Source organism: Aspergillus caelatus, assembly GCF_009193585.1.
Source record: "Aspergillus caelatus strain CBS 763.97 unplaced genomic scaffold BDV27scaffold_1, whole genome shotgun sequence".
Lineage (NCBI taxonomy): Eukaryota > Fungi > Ascomycota > Eurotiomycetes > Eurotiales > Aspergillaceae > Aspergillus > Aspergillus caelatus.
The window spans coordinates 525,983-545,068 of NW_022475264.1; the positions used below are offsets into that span (position 1 = coordinate 525,983).

The 19,086-nt window shown below is 49.3% G+C and overlaps 8 protein-coding genes across 8 annotated transcripts; 4 read left to right on the forward strand and 4 right to left on the reverse strand.

The window, feature by feature from the left end:
* Positions 1 to 965: 965 nt before the first annotated feature.
* Positions 966 to 4,450, forward strand: BDV27DRAFT_151811 (uncharacterized protein; the record flags this gene model as incomplete). The annotated part of the gene is made up of 2 exons (XM_032071423.1): positions 966 to 1,309; positions 1,369 to 4,450. 2 exons carry the CDS (start codon positions 966 to 968, stop codon positions 4,448 to 4,450), a joined length of 3,426 nt encoding a protein of 1,141 aa, XP_031934040.1.
* A 354-nt stretch (positions 4,451 to 4,804) lies between these two features.
* Positions 4,805 to 5,601, reverse strand: BDV27DRAFT_151812 (GNAT family N-acetyltransferase; the record flags this gene model as incomplete). Its single annotated transcript, XM_032071424.1, has 2 exons — positions 4,805 to 5,058; positions 5,193 to 5,601. 2 exons carry the CDS (start codon positions 5,599 to 5,601, stop codon positions 4,805 to 4,807), a joined length of 663 nt encoding a protein of 220 aa, XP_031934041.1.
* A 1,016-nt stretch (positions 5,602 to 6,617) lies between these two features.
* BDV27DRAFT_165091 (beta-xylosidase) lies at positions 6,618 to 8,216 on the forward strand (the record flags this gene model as incomplete). The annotated part of the gene is made up of 3 exons (XM_032073834.1): positions 6,618 to 6,879; positions 6,945 to 7,352; positions 7,504 to 8,216. The coding sequence occupies 3 exons, from the start codon at positions 6,618 to 6,620 to the stop codon at positions 8,214 to 8,216; spliced, it is 1,383 nt and encodes a 460-aa protein (XP_031934042.1).
* Positions 8,217 to 8,754: 538 nt separating this feature from the next.
* On the reverse strand, positions 8,755 to 10,112 carry BDV27DRAFT_1090 (neutral protease 2). Its single transcript, XM_032064475.1, has 3 exons — positions 9,813 to 10,112; positions 8,941 to 9,750; positions 8,755 to 8,885 (listed from the first exon to the last, which is right to left on the reverse strand). Exons 1-3 carry the CDS (start codon positions 10,039 to 10,041, stop codon positions 8,866 to 8,868), a joined length of 1,059 nt encoding a protein of 352 aa, XP_031934043.1. The 5' UTR covers positions 10,042 to 10,112; the 3' UTR covers positions 8,755 to 8,865.
* A 942-nt stretch (positions 10,113 to 11,054) lies between these two features.
* BDV27DRAFT_1097 (uncharacterized protein) lies at positions 11,055 to 11,769 on the forward strand. Its single transcript, XM_032064494.1, has one exon. The coding sequence runs from the start codon at positions 11,162 to 11,164 to the stop codon at positions 11,648 to 11,650; it is 489 nt and encodes a 162-aa protein (XP_031934044.1). The 5' UTR covers positions 11,055 to 11,161; the 3' UTR covers positions 11,651 to 11,769.
* A 177-nt stretch (positions 11,770 to 11,946) lies between these two features.
* BDV27DRAFT_165092 (uncharacterized protein) lies at positions 11,947 to 15,361 on the reverse strand (the record flags this gene model as incomplete). Its single annotated transcript, XM_032073835.1, has 5 exons — positions 11,947 to 12,073; positions 12,121 to 12,477; positions 12,530 to 13,659; positions 13,716 to 15,072; positions 15,204 to 15,361. The coding sequence occupies 5 exons, from the start codon at positions 15,359 to 15,361 to the stop codon at positions 11,947 to 11,949; spliced, it is 3,129 nt and encodes a 1,042-aa protein (XP_031934045.1).
* A 1,152-nt stretch (positions 15,362 to 16,513) lies between these two features.
* Positions 16,514 to 17,293, forward strand: BDV27DRAFT_151817 (RlpA-like double-psi beta-barrel domain-containing protein; the record flags this gene model as incomplete). Its single annotated transcript, XM_032071425.1, has 3 exons — positions 16,514 to 16,767; positions 16,837 to 17,081; positions 17,166 to 17,293. The coding sequence occupies 3 exons, from the start codon at positions 16,514 to 16,516 to the stop codon at positions 17,291 to 17,293; spliced, it is 627 nt and encodes a 208-aa protein (XP_031934046.1).
* BDV27DRAFT_119217 (HesA/MoeB/ThiF family protein) lies at positions 16,662 to 19,059 on the reverse strand. The gene is made up of 4 exons (XM_032064813.1): positions 18,756 to 19,059; positions 18,467 to 18,680; positions 17,169 to 18,405; positions 16,662 to 17,084 (listed from the first exon to the last, which is right to left on the reverse strand). The coding sequence occupies exons 1-3, from the start codon at positions 19,003 to 19,005 to the stop codon at positions 17,382 to 17,384; spliced, it is 1,488 nt and encodes a 495-aa protein (XP_031934047.1). The 5' UTR covers positions 19,006 to 19,059; the 3' UTR covers positions 16,662 to 17,084; positions 17,169 to 17,381.
* Between the last annotated feature and the right edge of the window lie 27 nt (positions 19,060 to 19,086).

Sequence of the window (19,086 nt, forward strand, 5' to 3'; positions counted from 1 at the left end):
ATCAGTGCAACAAATCTTGACAGTAAATTTAAGAATCGTCTGGCTAGCTTCGTAGGTTTTTGGTCCAGCCATATCCCAATGATTCCATCGCAACGAGGAGTAGAGAGCAATAGGACAGATTACAGTTTTGACGGCCGAGAAAAAATTCTATAAAAGCCACAAAGGCTACACTCGTTGAATAAATACATTGTCGGCCGCACGAGAGGAGCAATGAGGTCATCAACAGTTCGGGCGATGGCGGGGATGGGGTGATAAACCAGGTTCTAGAACCGGCGGATGGAGAAAAGGCCAGTGGCCAAATTCAACCCTTGCTATGGACCACGATAATCGAGAGTTTCAAGGGACCATGGGGTGGGTGATGGTTGTTTCCATTCCATGGGTCTGGGGTTCGGCCAATCATGTGCCTACCACTGCGGTTATTAACCAAGAGAACGTCAAGCCTTCTTTCTCATCACCTCAATCATACCGTTGGTCTAGCCTCCATGGCCCTTTTCCCTGCGGGGGGGGGGGGCATTTAAGGCTAAAGATTCCGAGTCACCTTAATCCAATCACCTCGTGTCTGCTGTTTCCCTCTGAAAGTCGGTGCTCACCCTTCGATGCGAAGCTTCACTAGGCCCTTTCCATGGTATCCCTGGTCCTACGATCTTTGTCCTGTCGCCCCCGAAGGCAAACCACAGTACCTCACTTCATAATGAATATGTTATGGGGTTTTCGCTGAATTAACGCACCTTCTGTTTTTTAGTGGCTATTTTCTGTCTCCAGAAGGTTCACCCGCTGGTCATAGGGAGTGCATCTTGCTTTACAACTCTCAATTAATTTTGTTCGAGCAGATTAAAGTCGTCGCACTCGCTCTGCTTAATCAGTATCTTGCCAATATAGCATTGAATCGATAATGCATGGACTGTGTATTCTATTCTAGACACAACAGTAACCGTCATTAACGGTGTACCCCTTAGTCGAAGACTATGGCAGCGGTAGAGAAAGCCTTCAGGACTGCGGCGGCCGGTTTAGAATCTGCCTTCCCATCTAGCATCTATGACCGTCATCCCTTTCAACCATTGAACTCCCCGACAGAGGAAGTGTGCCATCTGCTCTTTCGGTTACCAGGAGAGCCAAGCGATGCAAAGGCAGCGTTCGAAAGACAGCTGCAGACCTTCCTAAGCCATATTCAGTCTCTTCAAAAAGGTGCTCTGGAGGGTGACATATCGCCGCCCCATTCAGAGAATGGATATTCACCACAGTCCACACTGTGCGGGCAGCATACTGAGATGACCATAAGGCCTCAGGCCCAAAAGCGGAAGTTTTCATGGTACGTGCATGTTTACTTCAACTAGGCTGCCCACCTCACAAGGCTAAACGGGATTCTAGGCTAGATGACATATCAAACGGTCGTCAAGTCGATCATAACTCTGAGTATGGGTTCGCGAACGATGATCACTATTCTTTGGTGAAACGTGCTCTTGATGAACAGAAAGACGAAATTAAACTGCCACGAGAAGTCGTTTCGAGCCTCTTCCGTGAACTTCTACGTCACCGCGCAGCGAACAAGCACCCCGACCACGAGGTAGATCTCCGAAAACATCAGCAGATGAATAAAGCTTTTTCAACAGCCTTGCAAGAGATTGCAAAGGTCATCACCAAAGTTGCCAACGGAGACCTATCTACAAAAGTCCCGATTCACCCGTTGGAGATGGACTCGGATATCATCACTTTCAAGGTCACAATGAATGCCATGCTTGACCAGCTGCGGGTTTTTGCCAGTGAGGTCTCAAGAGTGGCGTGGGAAGTGGGCACTGAGGGTATTCTCGGTGGCCAGGCTCAAGTATCTGGAATGCACGGTGTATGGAGAGAAGTGACCGATAACGTTAACACCATGGCCCTGAACCTGACTAACCAGGTCCGAGAGATTGCTGTGGTCACCACGGCGGTGGCCCACGGGGATTTGAGCAAGAAGATCGAACGTCCTGCTAAGGGCGAAATCTTCCTACTACAGAATACTTTCAACACTATGGTAGACCAACTCCGTACATTTGCCACGGAGGTTATTCGTGTCGCTCGAGATGTGGGTATTGAAGGGGTTCTTGGTGGGCAAGCGCGGGTATATGGTACCCAAGGAATGTGGAATGAGCTTACGACTAATGTTAATGCTATGGCCAACAACCTGACTATGCAAGTCAGGGACATTGCAACCGTGACCACTGCTGTTGCAAATGGCGATCTTACTCAGAAGGTCCGGGCAGACTGTAAAGGAGAGATACTGGCTCTAAAGAATATTATCAACTCGATGGTTGACCAGCTTCGCCAGTTCGCCCAGGAGGTGACAAAGATTGCAAGAGAAGTGGGGACAGATGGTGTTTTAGGTGGCCAGGCGACCGTCCACGGAGTTGAGGGTGTCTGGAAGGATCTAACTGAAAGTGTCAACAGGATGGCAATGAATCTCACAAACCAAGTCAGAGAAATTGCGGATGTGACCACGGCTGTAGCTCGTGGTGATCTCAGCAAACGCATCACTGCCAATGTGAACGGGGAAATTTTGAGCCTCAAGGATACCATCAATGGGATGGTCGGCCAGCTGAACCAGTTCGCCTCCGAAGTTTGCAAAGTTGCCCGTGAGGTTGGTGTCGATGGAACTCTTGGTGGCCAGGCTGTTGTTGCCAATGTCGAGGGAGAGTGGAAAGCCCTGACAGACAATGTCAATATGATGGCAGACAATCTCACCTCACAAGTCCGGGCTTTTGGACAAATCACCAATGCAGCCACTGATGGTGACTTTAGCAAACTGATCACCGTCAGCGCGTCCGGTGAGATGGACGAGCTAAAGCAAAAGATTAACAAAATGATCTCCAATCTACGCGACAGCATACAGAGGAACACTGCAGCTCGTGAAGCCGCCGAACTAGCCAACCAGAGTAAATCAGAGTTCTTAGCCAATATGAGCCATGAGATTCGAACGCCCATGAATGGAATCATTGGCATGACTCAACTGGCCCTTGACACCGACGATTTGCCTCCCCCAACTCGGGAAATGTTGAACGTGGTCCATAACCTGGGAAATAGCCTTTTGGTGATTATTGACGATATTCTCGACATCTCGAAAATTGAGGCCAACCATATGAAGATTGAGTCTGTTCCGTTCAGTTTGGGACAGACAGTTTTTAAGGCCCTCAAAATCCTTGCAGTTGAAGCCAGTGAGAGGAGCCTCCATCTTACATACCACATAAACAACTCAGTGCGGGACTGCGTGATCGGAGATGCCTTCCGTCTAAGGCAGATTATTCTGAATCTCATTGGGAATGCGATAAAATTCACCGAGACAGGGCAAATTCAACTTACGATCAAGGAGGCCGCACAAACCTGCCCTCCAGACAAGTACTTGCTCGAGTTCTCAGTCTCAGATACTGGTATTGGCATTGACAAAAGCAAGTTGGATCTTATATTCGACAAATTTCAGCAGGCCGATGGCTCCATGACAAGGAAGTTCGGTGGCACTGGTCTGGGATTGTCAATATCGAAGAAACTGGTCAACCTCATGGGAGGAGATATATGGGTCACCTCAGCCGTGGGGGTCGGGAGTACCTTCCACTTCACCTGCGCATTTACATCCTTGGATCCCCCTGTCAAGGACATTGCCAAATATGTTATACCATACAAGGGCTGTCGGGTCTTGTTTGTCGAGAAAGCCAATGGTCATTGCAACGAGGACCCAAAACGAATCCAACAGACACTACAACAAATGGGCCTCCACGTGGATGTCGTGAGGCTTGAGGATGATGCTTCACCGACAGAGACCGTGGTTCAGCAGGGTCAAGAGCTTCGTCGACAATATGATGTCTTGATCGCTCCCACCATGGATTCTGTATCTCAGCTAAGAAATTTCGACCGGTTCAAAACGCTCCCCGCCGTGCTAGTGTGTCCCGTGGTGTCAGTAGCCATGAAGTCCGCTTTAGATTTGGGTATCACATCCTATCTAACAACACCCTGTCGTCCGATCGAGTTAGTAAACGGTATCCTTCCCGCTCTGGAAGGTCGCCCTTCTCGCCGTTCCTCGGACGAAACGCGCCCCTTGGCCATTCTACTTGCCGAAGATAACGAGGTCAATCAGAAGGTAGCTCTCAAAGTAATGCAGAGGTATCACCACAACGTGACAGTCGTCTCGAACGGACAAGAGGCCCTGGATGAGTTTCGCCACAAGCAGTATGATGTAATATTGATGGACGTTCAGATGCCGGTCATGGGTGGGTTTGAATCGACCCTTAGAATCCGAGACTACGAGAAAGTCCACACGCTTCCGCACACCCCAATCATCGCACTCACAGCTCACGCTATGTTCGGTGATCGGGAAAAGTGCATATCAGCAGGCATGGATGATTACCTTCCCAAGCCGCTCAACCAGACGCAGATGATGGAGATGATCCACAAACATGCAGCCCTTCGGGATATCTTACGTTGACAATTACATCACAAGCCCATCCTTATGATTATACCAGGCGGTCGATATTAGGCCTACTTAATGAGACTCTCACTAAGTTTGATGATTTTAACGTGCATTGACTGGAGGTTAGATGTATAATGATTGTTGATCTTTTTATTCTCTCTTGTCTTTTCGTCGCTTTCTTTGGTTTACTCTTGACCTCTTATACCACAGTTTTCTTTTCTTTCCATAGCTGTACATAGTCTGACATGACTACGCAATTTGATACAACGAGCATAATGGCTCTGTTCACGGCTTAATAAATAACACCACTTGCAAATTGGTTCCAAGCGATTTTCACCACGGTAATGAATACACCCATTCAGTTTCTGTTCAAGAGCTGCCATTCTCCAACAGCATACACGCCGTCGTCGTTATCCCTGACTCTCCGTACTTGGCCAAGTCAATCACAATGCTATCGTTAAGATCCTTGAAACCCAGCTTCTTGTATAACGCGTATCCCTCTTCTGAAGATTCCAACCAGACTGGAAGCTTTTGAGCCGCTGCTTCTTCCAGCCCCAGTGTCATAAGCTTCGCACCAATCCCTTTCCTCTGATACTCAGGGAGAACGACAAGGACTCTGAGAACTGGAGTCAAGTGTCAGCACAAATATACTAGTATCGAGATCGTGAAACCCTCCAGCAGAAAGAAACACCAGCACTTCAACAAACAAGAATGCTCAGGGAAAAAAATGAAAGAAAGAAAGAGAAGATAAACTCACAAGCAACCGGCCTCTCACCAACCCACTTCTCCCGTCTCACCTCTACCCCCCGGAAATATTCCTTATACGCCTCAGGACTAATAGCAGACTCAGGTGGATCGGCATGATTCTTCGCGAAAGCCTCCGAGCCTTTCACTCGTGACTCATAATCGGGGTGGAAATCCCACCAACTCCAGCCTACGATGTTATTCGTATCGTTGTCGACGGCTTTGATGAATCTTGTTGTTTTATCGCCTGCGATGAGCTCCGCGAGCTGGCCCGTGAAGCCATTTAGGTTATCTTCTGTCGGAGGACCAAACATGAGGTCGGTGAGTGCGGAGTCTTTGAATGCATCGCCGTGGATGCGGGTTAGTGATGGCGCATCTTCTAGGGATGCGGGGAGGATGGAGATTGTTGGTAGATTAGACATTTCGGGTATGGGTTTTGGAGTCTGAAGGTGTGATGAGATGAGATGAGGTGAGGTGAGGTGAGGTGAGGTGAGGGCTGTGAGAATGGGTTTTGGAGCTGGTTAGCAGTTCTTATAAGTGAGTCTATTTATGTAAGATCGCTCATTAGGCATCTTAGTTCTTGGTCACTTTTCCTAGGGTTACATGCAACAATTTCCTATTTGGGACGCCGACGGGATCATTCACAAGAAAGTCTTGACTATCGCCTAATTTCCAAATTAATACGAATCAGCATGTCTTGTCTCCGTCCAGAGATGGACCTGAAAGCCAATCACTTCACATCTTGTTCAACACCGTTCTTCTCGTCCTCCACCTCTAGGGCCCTCAGTTCGGCGATCTTCTCAACCTTCCAGGATATCTCGGCTTCTTCCTTTTTCAGTGCCAGCAAAGAGTCTCTCTACCTCGTGTATCTACCAGGCCCGATCGTTTAATATTGATACTTTGGCCGTGATTAACCGAAGTTACCCATTTCTGAAGAAGAAAGTGTGAAATTGAAGTAATGGGAGAATGTTGGGTGTGTTGTAGGTGTGGTGGTTCTTCCAGAGATCAATACAATATAGTACAATAGACCTACAACAACACTTCACAATTGTACATGACATCTGTTATATCCCAAGGGTGCGACTGCTTTCAATCATTTCATGAGATTAAGTCTGACCCTTCTCGAACACCCTCTCCCCAAGTCTTGCTCCTTCATGAAGCAATTAGCTAACTCCACTAAGCTCATCCAGGCACATACTCCTGGCCACAAGTGACCCCAGAGTGTAGATACGTATTTGACACAGAAAGTAAATGCCAAAACAAACATATAAATATATTGATTCACCTCAAATGACCTATTCTCTACTATTAGAAAGGCTCGGGGGATCTCCCGGACCTCATCCGTTTCAGTTCCAACACTATAAAAAGACAACCAAAGCCCTCACCAAAAGGCCAACCACAAAAGTCATATACTTCATTAACGACCACAATCAACAGAATGTCCCCCCTACACAAGCTATCCACCTTCCTAGCCCTCATCGCCCCCATAGCCGCAATTAAAAACCCAATTCTCCCAGGCTGGAACCCCGACCCCTCCATCCTCCGCCTCAACAACGAATACTACCTCACAACATCCTCCTTCGAATACTTCCCCGGCCTCCCAATCTACAAATCCACAGATTTAACCAATTGGACCCTCCACTCCCACGCCCTAACAAGACCATCCCAATTAACTCTCTACGGAACCCCAACCGGCGGTGGTAAGTCTACATCAACGGCCCCCTTCTCCATCCCACACTAACCCCCAATTCCAAAAAATAAAAAGGAACCTGGGCCCCAACCCTCTCCTACATAAACAACACCTTCTACATAACAGCCATGACCCGCTGGACCTACGACCCGATCGCAAAAGTCTGGCCGCGAGTCACATGGATCTCATCCCCCGATTTAGAGTCCTGGAGTGAACCCATCTGGGCCGAGCCATGGGGCATCGACCCATCTCTTTTCCAGGACCCTGTTTCCGGGAACGTCTATCTGAATCTCATGGCGCCGGATAGTAAGGAAACTGGGATCTGGGGTATTTATCAATGTCAAGTCAACCTGCGGACTGGGAATTGTATAGATGAGTACCGGTCTTTGTGGAATGGGACTATGCCGCATGATGTCAGTGCTAGACCGGAGGGCCCGAAGATGTTTGTGAGGGGGGAGTGGTTTTATTTGCTTATTGCTGAAGGTATTGTTATTTTTCCTTCTGTCTTTTTTTTTTTTTTTTTGGTTGTATACTTTTGTCTCCTTTTTCTTTGGGTTTGGGTTGAGGGAGTTGTTGCGTTGGGATGTGGATGTGGATGTGTACGTGCTGATCATGATTATGGATATATGAATAGGCGGTACAGATGACCTCCACCGTGCAAGCATCGCACGCTCACGATCACCACGGGGTCCATGGACTTCAAACCCAAATAACCCGATTCTATTCAACGGTGCGTATGGATTCGATAACCTTACCGTGCAGTCGACGGGTCATGCTACCATCTTCGACACCACCAGCGGGGACTCATATGCAGTGTATATTGCCCGGAGGAAGGTTAACGGGTCGTCACCATTGGGTAGAGAGACATTTCTATCACCCGTAAGTTGGAAGGACGGATGGCCTATCATCAACGACGGGAGACCAGTTCTCTTGAGTGAATCTTTCGGTGACATTCCAGATCAAAGCACCCCGGAGACCTGGGTTGATAGATTCGAGGGATCTACTCTCGAGAATGGATGGTATCAGCTTCGCACGCCGTACACGGAGAACTTCGTTTTGGGGGAGGAAGGGGGTATAGTCTTCCGGCCGAATGTGTACTCTCTCAGCGACAGGGATGTTCCAGCGGCTATTCTCCGGAAACAGACGTCGTTAAATATGACGTTTAGCGCGGAGTTATTTCCTATAATATCGAAGCTAAGACGGAGCGAGACGGTAGGGATAAGTGTTTATTTGAGTGAGTTCCAGCATCAGGATATTGGGGTTCGCGGGTGTGCAGATGGGAATGGGAATGGCACTGGAATGTGTGTTTATGCACAGCTTGTGAGGAATGGGACGGTTGAGGTATGAATGATCCTCTGACCATTACTGGGGGTGCGTTACTGATGGAGAGACAGTATAATGAGGTGGAGCTCAACGCATCGAGTATAGAGGATGGTGTTATCTTGCATATTCGGGCTGAGCCACTTTATTATCGTTTTGGCTACAGTGTGGGCGTCTCGCAGGTGCATTGGGTGGCGTCTATTGAGTCGAAATGGCTCGCTTTTGCGCCGTCGGGATGGTTTGTTTTTGAAGGGGCTAGTTTTGCCCTTTTTGCTAGTGGGAATGGGAGGCCGTGGTCTGTTGGGTCGCCTGAGGTTGGGTTTAGGGGTGTTACTGAGAGGTACTTTGAGGAGAATATTCCGGATTATGATAAGTGGGAGTAGCTAAGTCATGGTAGGGACTGACAAACAAGGTATTCTTTATTCGTATTCGCTATCTAACTTGCTAATACCGTAGAAAACTTACATGCGAGTCGATAATGCGCTTAGGGTAAGGCATTGACAAAGTTGAGGATTACCGAGACCGATCTACGCTTGTCTAGAACATAGGACATTTGGATACAAACATAACAAGCTATCATTTCAAAAGTGCATGTCACAGACATGCCTCTAGCCTAGAATATAGGACATATGTACAGTCTCTGCGGGGCAGAGTATATAGAGGTATCATTCCACATTTAGCACTTGAGCTCGATGGCTATTATCAGTCAGCAACTGTTCGTATTAAATTCACATAGTCGGGGCTTGCTTACCATTGGCGTACAAGGCATAAGAGTCAGCGTTGTTCAGCGCATCCTGAGCGCTCAGCTGAGTAGCGGCATCATAGCCGTAGCCCAAGTCCTCAGTACCAGGCTGGTAGACGCCAGGGGCGTGAGTGAACTCGTGAAGAGTGGTAGTGGCCTGGTCCTGGGCGTGGCACTTCTGAGCCAGGGGAGGAAGCTCAGAGTAGTAGATGTCGCAGTTAGCGATCTCGTTCTTCGAGGGCAGGGTGTAAGCCAGAACGTTCGGCTCGCAGTAGCCGTAGGGGTCATTGCAGTGGTACGTGGTAGAGCCACCAGAGGTAGAGCCAGCTTCCTTGGCGACAGCGCGCAGGCGCTCGGCAACGGTAGTGCGAGTCTGCTTGTCGGTAGTCTTGAAGTACTCCTCGAACTTGGACTCGTCGCCGGACTCGGCTGCTTCGGCAGCCTGGTCAGCCAGCTTGGCGGCGTTGGAAAGGGCAGTGGTCAACGCGGACTCGGCGTCACCCTTGCAGTCGGTGACCTCGGTGCGGCGAGTGAGCTGCGACAGCGCCTTGGTGACCTTGGCGGCCTTGCCACCGTCAACATTGACGGTCAGGTCGTTGGACTTGTAGGGGATGTAGCCGGTGATCTTGCCGTCCACGACAATGGGAACGAATCCGTGGCTGCGGATGGAAACGGGACCGCCGGTGGCCAGGTCACTGGTAGAGGCGATATCGAACTCATCCTCCAGGGTCTCACCAGCACCAAGAGAAGTGACAGCCTCCTTGGTGATGCCACTGCTCCTCAGGCGGCGCTTGATACCCTCGAACTGGACCTCATCCTCTGCCGGAATGTTAATAAAAGCCATTGATATTCATGTCTGGTATGGTAACAGGGAAACGTACGGCCGCGGTAGACGGAAACCTTCTTGACAGGGCCAGCATCCTTAAAGAAGTTCAGGTGGACGAAGGACACTTCCTCACTGCCGGTGTTCTTGACAACCGCCTTCACACGAGTGTTATCAATCTGGGTCAGCTTGACCTCAAGGCTAGGAGACGAGCTCTCAGCAGTTGGCGCCGACACAGCGGTGGAAGCCAACGCGAAGAGTGCGGTAGAGAGAGCAGTGACACGCATTCTGGCGGTTTGGAAAGGAGGGCTGTGGGAAGAAAGATGAAATGTGTTAGATACTGAAATAGATTGCCTTGAATTGCCTTGGAATCCTAAGTGAAGAGCTGCTGAACAACGAGGGCTTTTATAGCCTTGTGTTCATCTTGTCTAATAACCCTCAGAATAGTCATTGTGCACTTCTTCAGGCCTCGCCCCGGGCATAGCTCCGGTATCTCTCTCTGTAAAGAGAAGGTAGTATCCGAAGCTGCATTGTTTAATATCACGGATCTCTTGGCGAAGGTAAAACTCGGCCTCATGTCTTCAAGTTAGAGAGACAAGATCGTAAGTGAAGGCTTCTTTCTTTAGTCCTAAGCTGATTTAGGGGACTTGGCCCGGCGGAGGCCGAAAGACTGTGTTTTGTCCGTTTCAGTATATGATCAGCTCGCCTCCACCGATAAGGATGGGGCCGTTGGATCTGGCCTCAACAGACCATTTGGCAGCCACTATGCCGCCGGTCTCCCGAGTCTTGGCTGTTGTCCCGCTCTCGAGCCATGTTCCTGTCGCGGTGAAGATCTTCGGGCTGAGAAGCTGGTGAATCAACGAGACATCGAGTCAGGATACACATCAATATGGTGTTAGACAAAAAGATGTCTTGGGTCTCGGAATAAGCAACGCCAAAATGCTTAGCGCACAGTCCACCCCACAGATAATTCACCAAGAATGCTACCCAAGGGTTTCTAGCAGATTGAAATTAAATTGCCAGGCAGAAGCCCTGCAGCCTCGGATGCAGGGTTTTTCTTTCCCCATAAATTCATATCATTAATCATGAGAATACCCCTCATATATCGATACCACGCCACGCAGACTTGGGCCGAGATTTCGCCTGCGATCATTGGCGCGGATTTATGATCAATCGCCGATCGCGCAGCTTGGGTTTCATTGCGAGTGCCGTGATGACATTTAGTTGAAACATAAGCAAGGCTGGCTTTTGCGTAGGTGGCGAATCACTGCCTGCAATATATCTTCCCGACTTTGAAATGCCGCTGTCTCCCTGCCATACGTCTCATACTCTTACCTTGTACATCTCCACGTCGCCCACTTCCTGCTCCTCTAATTTGTTCCCATTAAATCCTTCATTTCCTCAACCATGATGGGCGCAGCTGTAGCTCTCCAAGTCCTTCTCGCGCCGCAGCTGGTTTCGATCGACCAAGCATCATCCCAGCAGACGGCCGTGTCTGTCAAAGCGTCTATCCAAAATCCCTCCAATGAGCCAGTAACTATGCTCAAATGGGGTACCCCTTTCGATCCAAAAGCCGGCATCCTGGGGGTTTTCCAAGTGCAGGATGAGACAGATGGTCAGGCTGTGCCCCTTGACACCATCAAGTTCTCTCGCAAGCTGCCTCCCGCCGCGGATGACTTGCTCGAAATCGCCCCAGAGAGCACGGTGGACACCGTTGTCACTCTCCCACCTATGCCGCTCCAGTCAGGACATGACTTCTCGATCCGTGCCCAGGGGAGGTGGCATGCAGTGTGGGAAACTCCTGTGAGTGACGTCCATGATGACAAACTTGAACAACTTTCAGACGCAAAACGGGGTGATTTCGAGTCGAACGCCGTTCAGTTCAAAGTCGAATGAGCCATGCTGAGCGATTTGTGCGTCCTGTTGAATGACCCTTTATGTGCTGCGCGTGATGTCTATCTCGTTCGATACTTCGTCAAAATCGACGTAAATGAAGCATATTCTTGTATTATATGAAAGATGAATTTGGAATATTTATTTCTGGAGACGTAGATAGGCCTTGTCCACGTCGGTGGCAGTTGCGCCCGTGTTCAATCGCTGAAGAGGACTAGTAGATTATCCGGGCATCTCCACATGATTAAAACAAAACAATCGCTCTCTATATATGTACTCTATCATAGGTTATTTGCCAGCTACTCAAGCTTATTCCGCTCGGTCGCCCGCGAATATCGCGATACCTCAGCAGATGACTTGGCGCTCTGCACTGTGCTAACAGCATGGAACGAGAAATCGAGCTCTCCAACCAACTTCTTCACGTCCCTGTTCTAAATTAGTAACTGTGTCACTGCAACGCTTTCTTCACTCACTTCATAAGTCTCTCCACGTCACCGCCTATACATCTAGTGGAGATTTGTAATACTGCAAAGGTAGCGAATCCTGGCTCTGCGACGTGTTTCACGCTCAGAATATCCTTGTCCATTGCTTCAAGTCTTTTGGTAAAGCTGTACGGTCTTGGTGTCTTTAGGTAAGGGGGAAGAGGTCTGCGATCTGTGATGCTGGCCGAGAGAAGACATAACACTGTGGTGATCTCGTGGGTTGTGACACCTGCGCTGGCAACTAGCCGTTTGAAATCATGGAGCCAGGCAGAGTTTGATTCCTCATCATCACCAATTTGCAACAATGTATCTGAGGCATATCCGAGAAGACTCAGGTAACTCACAATGCTATCGAAGGGTTAGCTCACTGGGCAGTCTTGAGGAAGCAAGTAATACCTACTTTTCGATACATGCTATAATAGAATCATACTGCTTCTTGGGGAACCGACCCCCAATCGGTACCTCCCATTTGAGGAATTCTGAGTAGGTCCGGAGGTTATTCAACATCAACATCTGCTTGGAAAAGACCTGATTACGGGACTTCAAAAGTCTGCGTCCCGCCGAACTCTTGAGCGCCATATCACCTGCCTCACCGCGCACCCGTGCCGACACAGTCTCGTGAATGAGCGAATAGTAATTGGCCAGAAGATACAAAGAGGCACCCAGGCTTTGACGCAACACGGAGTGTTCCGAAATGGGGTACGGAAAGAATGTCCAGAAAAACGCCACGGCAATGCCACCCGTCACAGTTGCCAATCGATATGGCGCAAGGAGATATATGGGATAGTATGACTGGCCGTTCGAGGTTGCGATTTGTTCACCGACCTTGCGAACCTGAAGTTCATACCCAACTATCATGGACGTTGTTATGATGGTGATAATTCCAATAGCCCGGAAGCGGAATAGCTTGATTGGCACATAGAAAACGCACGTTAGAAATATGAAGAAGAAAACAATAATTCCCGGGGTCTGTTTCCCAGGGATGTACCAGCTTAAAAAGCTGAGAACCATGGCCAATACAGTCCCAAGTATACGGAGCACAAAGCCGAATATACTCTGTCCAGAGGTAGGGGTCATGCTAAGGTTAACCATAATCATAGCCCAAATAAAGCGTTGCTTAATGAAGAAGCTCTGGGTATCATGAAGGAGGCCAACAATAGCAATGGTCATGGTGGCGCACGCGACCCGGAAACCGTACGCCGACTCTTGAGTGCGGAACATTGCAGGAATGAGTCTGACCTTGTCCCCTATTTTTTGAAAGGTGGTCTCCGGCCGCAGATGCTCTGGATCCTTCCTGTGCTTGTACGCTTCACCCAGCTGGAGAATGTTGTTCTGAGCGTTGATGTCGCCTATATTATCATCTTCGTGTGTGTCTTCAGCCTTGAGTAAGCTTGTGGCCCATTTTCGCAAACGCTTCCAGCCTGGTATAATAAGATGGCGCCTTGAAAGCTTGCCACTTTCACGTTTGTCATCCGCGAACTTTACAAATTCAAGCACCATCTGACCGGTTGAGCTGAGTAGCTGCTCCATCTAGTCATTGTCAGTATCTGGCAACATCTGAGAAGTATTAAGGGCAAGATACTTACATAGAGAAACAAGTACAACTGGCGCTGACTCCGCTCTCGGCCAATGAATGGATCACCATAGCTAATGTCTTCCATATCACCCGTAGGACGATCAAAAAAATCTTTAGGCAGTTTGATCCCCTTTTCTTCACTCCACGTTCGAAGGGCAATTCGCTTAGCGACCTTGAAGTCACGAAGCCTTTGTTCAAGATGAGCTGCGAACGTCTTGTCGCCCGGAGAGGGCACAGCCGAAGCCTCAACATCTTCCACGCCACTCGATGACGTCTCACTATTTGCAGCAGTAGCAGTCTTCTTCGGTGGCTTTGCCAATTTTAGCACAAATGAAATATGCTGGAGACCCTCGTCTATCGCCTGGATCATAGACTTGAACGGGTCATGCACCGCCCGCATGATATCGTTCCATTCTTGGACCACCCGATGACGTACCAGGTCCGGTATATCAGTCGCCGTCGGATCGATAGGCGAATTCCATTTATTGTATTCAGACAGGCGCTGGAACAAGTCGACGGTGAAGCTCAGCCCCACGACAGGGATCATGACCTGTCGAAGGTTTCGGAAGATCGCTTGAAGATCATCGGGCCCAAGGTAGCCAAACGCGATCTCACGCTTGGCAAAGGTCAAATCCCCGTGAAGCTTACCATGGATCTCGGTGATTTTCTGCACTGCTGTTCGGATGGCTTGTGCTTCTGGACTGTACACCTTGCCGTCCTTGGTAATTTTTTCCACCCTGGAATCATATGTTTCTGCCCTACCAAACATGTCACTTTCTTCCAGAGACTCAAAGTAGACTGTATGAGCTTGAAGAGCTCCACGCAAGCATCCCACATAACCGGTCATCTGCTTAAACACTACTGTCCGTGAGGTGACGGGATAGATAAATAGGCAGACGCCAGTGGCTATGGCCAAGCCGACTAGGCATGCCTCAAGCAATTTCGTGACCATAGCTATGGCAGCCGTCATTGTAGTCATGCGGGGGGCGTAACTGAACGTTACATTGGCAACAATCGAGTAAATGATAACCGGGAACTGGAACTGCTGGAACTTGGCCCGAAACGAATGGACGACATATATCTGAAAGAATAACCAGACACCGCTAACAGCTGATGCCGACTGGTTGTACGGCGTGTTGACAATAGTACCACCCGCGCTAGACACCACTTCAGTGTGCTGCCTTGCCTTCACACACGAGTACATCATGAGCAGCGTAACAGCGGATGCCACACACACGGCCAACACGTCAAGGACCATCATCTGGATAAACTTGGCGCGAGGCTGGATTGAAAAGCCCAAGACAGAGATGATGGCCATAAGATATCCCACCGTAGTGAACTTGGAGGCCACAACATCGGCCTGGAACCTGGTTGATGTTAGTTATCTAATCGACAAGCTTTTCCACCAAGGTCTTACATCGCCAGAGCAATTGTCGGCGGAATAGCGCCTCTATACATGTATTAGCTCGTATACACAATAGCCATAAAGTGACCTTACTTCATCATCAGGAGAATCGTCGGCGTATCCAAGCCTAGACTATTCCATCCTGATTTTAGTTTCGTCATGAGGCCCTTCTTTTGTTTACTCTCCGCTTGTGCCTCAGGCTCATCTGGCAGCGGCCATTGCGAATCCTCAGAACTGCGATGCGACGACATGTTGAGTCGCGTCGTGCTCTACTGGGCACCCTCTATGTTCCTCTTTTTCCGACACCCGGCAATTTGGATCATGAACGATGCCGATCAGAAACCCCTCATCGATAACTTTCCGTCGAGAAACACGTGACCAGGTGACTGACGTGAAGCGATTTCCCATGAAACTATCCCAGTTCGCCACGCAGTTCAAGGGGGATGTCGCCGCTTCCAGTTGCAAAGAATGAGTGGGGATAACCAGGGGTTTCAACGGGCAAGGACAAAGTCAAAAAATTCATGTTTGACTCCACGTGGGGATGGAGTACGGATTTGAGCCGAGACGAAGACGCAGGCGACGATCGGCGCCAAGAACATTCTCCTTCTGTGAACGGTGAGTGAGGATGTTGTCCCCACATAAAGCGACATCGGGAAGTCTGGGGAAGAGTGATATCTGCGTCATTGTGCAGGTTTATGGCTACCAAATAAACAGAGAAATAAAGGAAAACACGTGGAACGGCACCTGATATCAAAGTCTCTCACAGGGAGTCAACCAAACCTACATTTCCTCGGCGTAGTATTAAGAATCATTATCGGAGTGCCGATTGTATAATTTCTATTGAATTGTAATCCGATTAACAATCAAACATTGGAGTATATTAGTCAGATCCCAACCGAGGTTATCAATCGAATTATGTTAGTCCCATATCACTCTTCACAATCTCCAGTATATCCTTTCTAAACTCGATTAGGTTAAATGCCATACAAGGATGAGCTCCCTAGATCTCGAATATCGGTTCGTCGCAACCAAGAGATATGATGATATAACTTCCTCCATTCTAAGCAATAATCCTATAGCTATTGATTCTTAGCCCAATCTTTACCCATTAAATCCTCTCGGGCACTCAAACAATGCCAACAACATATCCAGACCACTACTACTACACCCACCCAAAGCTACACAAAAACCCCAATCGATAACACCCATGCATTAATTTAAAATAAAAGATCCCGCCAAGAGTTCCATTACCCCTAAACAAACAACCAGAAATGAAACAAAGCAACTAAAATCGATCCCCTCTCCTCACCCCACAACCATTACCATTACCATTACCATTACCCATCCACAATTCCACATATCCACCTCCAACCCCAGATGTATAACACATTGAACCCTTAAAAATGTCTACCCCAGACCCCGAAGCCCACCCAGCAACAAGCATCCCAAAACGCAAGCCCGTCCCTCCACCACCTCTACCACCAGCAGCTCCAACAATTGACGAACTCAAACCCCACCCCCAAACCCCAAAATGGCCTCCGGCAAAATGGACCCAGCTCCCCAAAAAGAAAAAACGCATATTCCTCATCTCAATCGCAATCGCCATACTCCTACTCGCCCTTATAATCGGCCTCGCAGTCGGTCTAACCCGGCATTCGTAAGTCTTCTGTCCTACCTAACTCCATAGTCGCAAACCATTCATAAGTTCTAACCACTCCTCAAAAAGGAAACAAAACCTCCCCCTCCCCACAACCAACGGAGGCCCCTACACAGGCGACCTAACATACTACGACCCGGCGCTGGGCTCATGCGGAATAACTAGTTCCAATTCGGACATGGTCTGCGCGGTATCGCAAGTTCTCTTTGATGCTGCGTCGACGGGGTCGAATCCGAATGCAAATCCGCTTTGTGGGATGAAGGTGCGGTTGAAGAGGGGGGAGGCAAGTGTTGATGTTACGGTTGTAGATCGGTGTATGTATCCTTTTCTTTTCTTTTTCCCTCTTTGCTTTCGTTTTGGTTTCCTCGTCGGGGTTGGTGCTAAGTATAAGATGTTAGGTACGGGATGTGCCGTGAAGGATCTGGATGTTAGCCGGGGAGTTTTCAAGAAGTTGGCGGATTTGGATTTGGGGCGGGTGAGCGTTGACTGGGCTTGGTTGGAGCAGGCGCCTGTTTCTGTGAGATGAGTCTTCTTCATGAGGTTTATGATATGAATGGGTTGCGATTTGCGATTTTTTGTGGTTTGGCTGGCTATGTACATATATGGTTATCTTGTTAATATTCTGGCCACTCGGGGTCAACCTGTTCGCGCCAGGCGCGCAATCCACCCCGAATATCCGCCACGACTCTTTCGCCTCCGCGGTCCAGGCCCAGTTCCTTCAGTTGTTTGACTGCGATCTGGGAGTCGTTTCCGAGTCGACACACAACATAAATCGGATCGATAGAATCCGGCGAGGCGATATCTGCTGGCAGCCAGGGGGGTAGTGGATTCGATCCATTGGCTACTTCGTCGTTCCGGGCAGTTTTCGTCGTCGACGACAGGATCGACGAAATGGGGATATTTATACTGTTTTCCAAGCTGCAGATGTCGAATTGGACCTTCTCTCGAACATCGATGATTGTGGGTTCCTTGCTGACCGTTCCAATAGCCTCGCTGGAAGCTGTCACCGGATACTTCGTCCGATATTCCAGCGGCGAGATGCGCTCTTCCGGGAGCAACAGCTTCTCTGGGCTGACACTTCCACAGAAGAAAACATAATCGGTAGACCCTGACTTGACGGTTTCCAACGTCACGCTAGCCTCAGCAGAGCATACCGCACAATTAGGACGGCGCGAACGCAGTTTGATGGTTCGGAACAGCGGGGAAGAATAGGCCGAAAAGATATGCAGCGATGGAGGCTTGACTTCCTCATCGGCAGCCGTAATCACCTTGATCGCCTCCAATGCCTGCAGTACACCCATTGTACCGACAACCGGCCCAAGAATGCCACCATCCGCACAGCTCATGATACTATTCGCCGGAGGCGGCCGAGGAAAGACACAGCGATAGCATGGACCCCCAGTCTTTTCTCCTACCGGTCGGGGAGGGCTATTCAGCACCATAAGCTGCCCTTCCGTCCGCAGAGCAGAAGCCGAAACCAAAGGCTTCCCAAGCAGAACAGCCGTATCCGAGATCAGATAACGCGTGGCCGGGTTATCCGTACAATCGAGGATGAGATCGTAGTTCTTGAAAATATCCGCCGCATCTTGAGGCGCTAGATGCGCTCGATGCGCTATGTACGTCGGGTGAGGGTTCAAACTAAAAGCAAGTCGCCTATTAGCATCCGCCATTGAAAAGCGGGCACACAGATCAAACTCACTCTCGCAACGACTCGATCGCACTATCGACCTTGAACTTTCCCACATTCTTGCTCCGATGTAACACCTGCCGATGAAGGTTCGAAGATTCCACCGTATCCCCATCCACGAGTCCCAGTGTGCCCACCCCGGCTCCGGCGAGATACTGCGCAGCCGGGCATCCCAAGCCGCCCGCTCCGACAATTAAAACCTTTGCAGATCGAAGTTTCAGTTGGCCTATATTATTAAAGAATAGTTGTTAACAATTGTACCTCAAGGGACTGTCGTTGTGACGAGAAGAAATCCACTCACCTTGCAACCCCACCTGCGGCACGATCATCTGCCTTCCATAACGGCGATATTCCTCGTCCAGCAGCGGCCACCTTCTCGTTTCACTGCCTTGGGTGCTAGTCGTAGCGGTAGGATTTGGAGCGTCCTGCGCCCTGGCTTTAATAGCCGCTTGCTCTGCGCTCTCGAGTTCGCGTTTCAACCCGGCCAGCTGTGCTTCGGTGGCGGCGATCTGGGCGCGCAAGGAGGCGCAAGTATCTTCGATATCTCCCATTTCTAAGTGTGTAGGGGAGCCAAGAGACGAAAGAGAGTGTATAGGCAGTTTCGCCTTAATTTTCAGAATTGAAAGGGCAAA

Coding starts and splice junctions, on each gene's coding strand:
- BDV27DRAFT_1090 (XM_032064475.1), bottom strand. CDS start 10,041: ATGCGTGTCACTGCTCTCTCTACCGCACTCTTCGCGTTGGCTTCCACC. Junction 9,751..9,812: donor GGTTTCCGTCTACCGCGGCC/GTACGTTTCCCT, acceptor ACATTCCGGCAG/AGGATGAGGTCCAGTTCGAG. Junction 8,886..8,940: donor TTATGCCTTGTACGCCAATG/GTAAGCAAGCCC, acceptor GACTGATAATAG/CCATCGAGCTCAAGTGCTAA.
- BDV27DRAFT_1097 (XM_032064494.1), top strand. CDS start 11,162: ATGATGGGCGCAGCTGTAGCTCTCCAAGTCCTTCTCGCGCCGCAGCTG.
- BDV27DRAFT_119217 (XM_032064813.1), bottom strand. CDS start 19,005: ATGGGAGATATCGAAGATACTTGCGCCTCCTTGCGCGCCCAGATCGCC. Junction 18,681..18,755: donor GCCGCAGGTGGGGTTGCAAG/GTGAGTGGATTT, acceptor TTAATAATATAG/GCCAACTGAAACTTCGATCT. Junction 18,406..18,466: donor GCGATCGAGTCGTTGCGAGA/GTGAGTTTGATC, acceptor ACTTGCTTTTAG/TTTGAACCCTCACCCGACGT.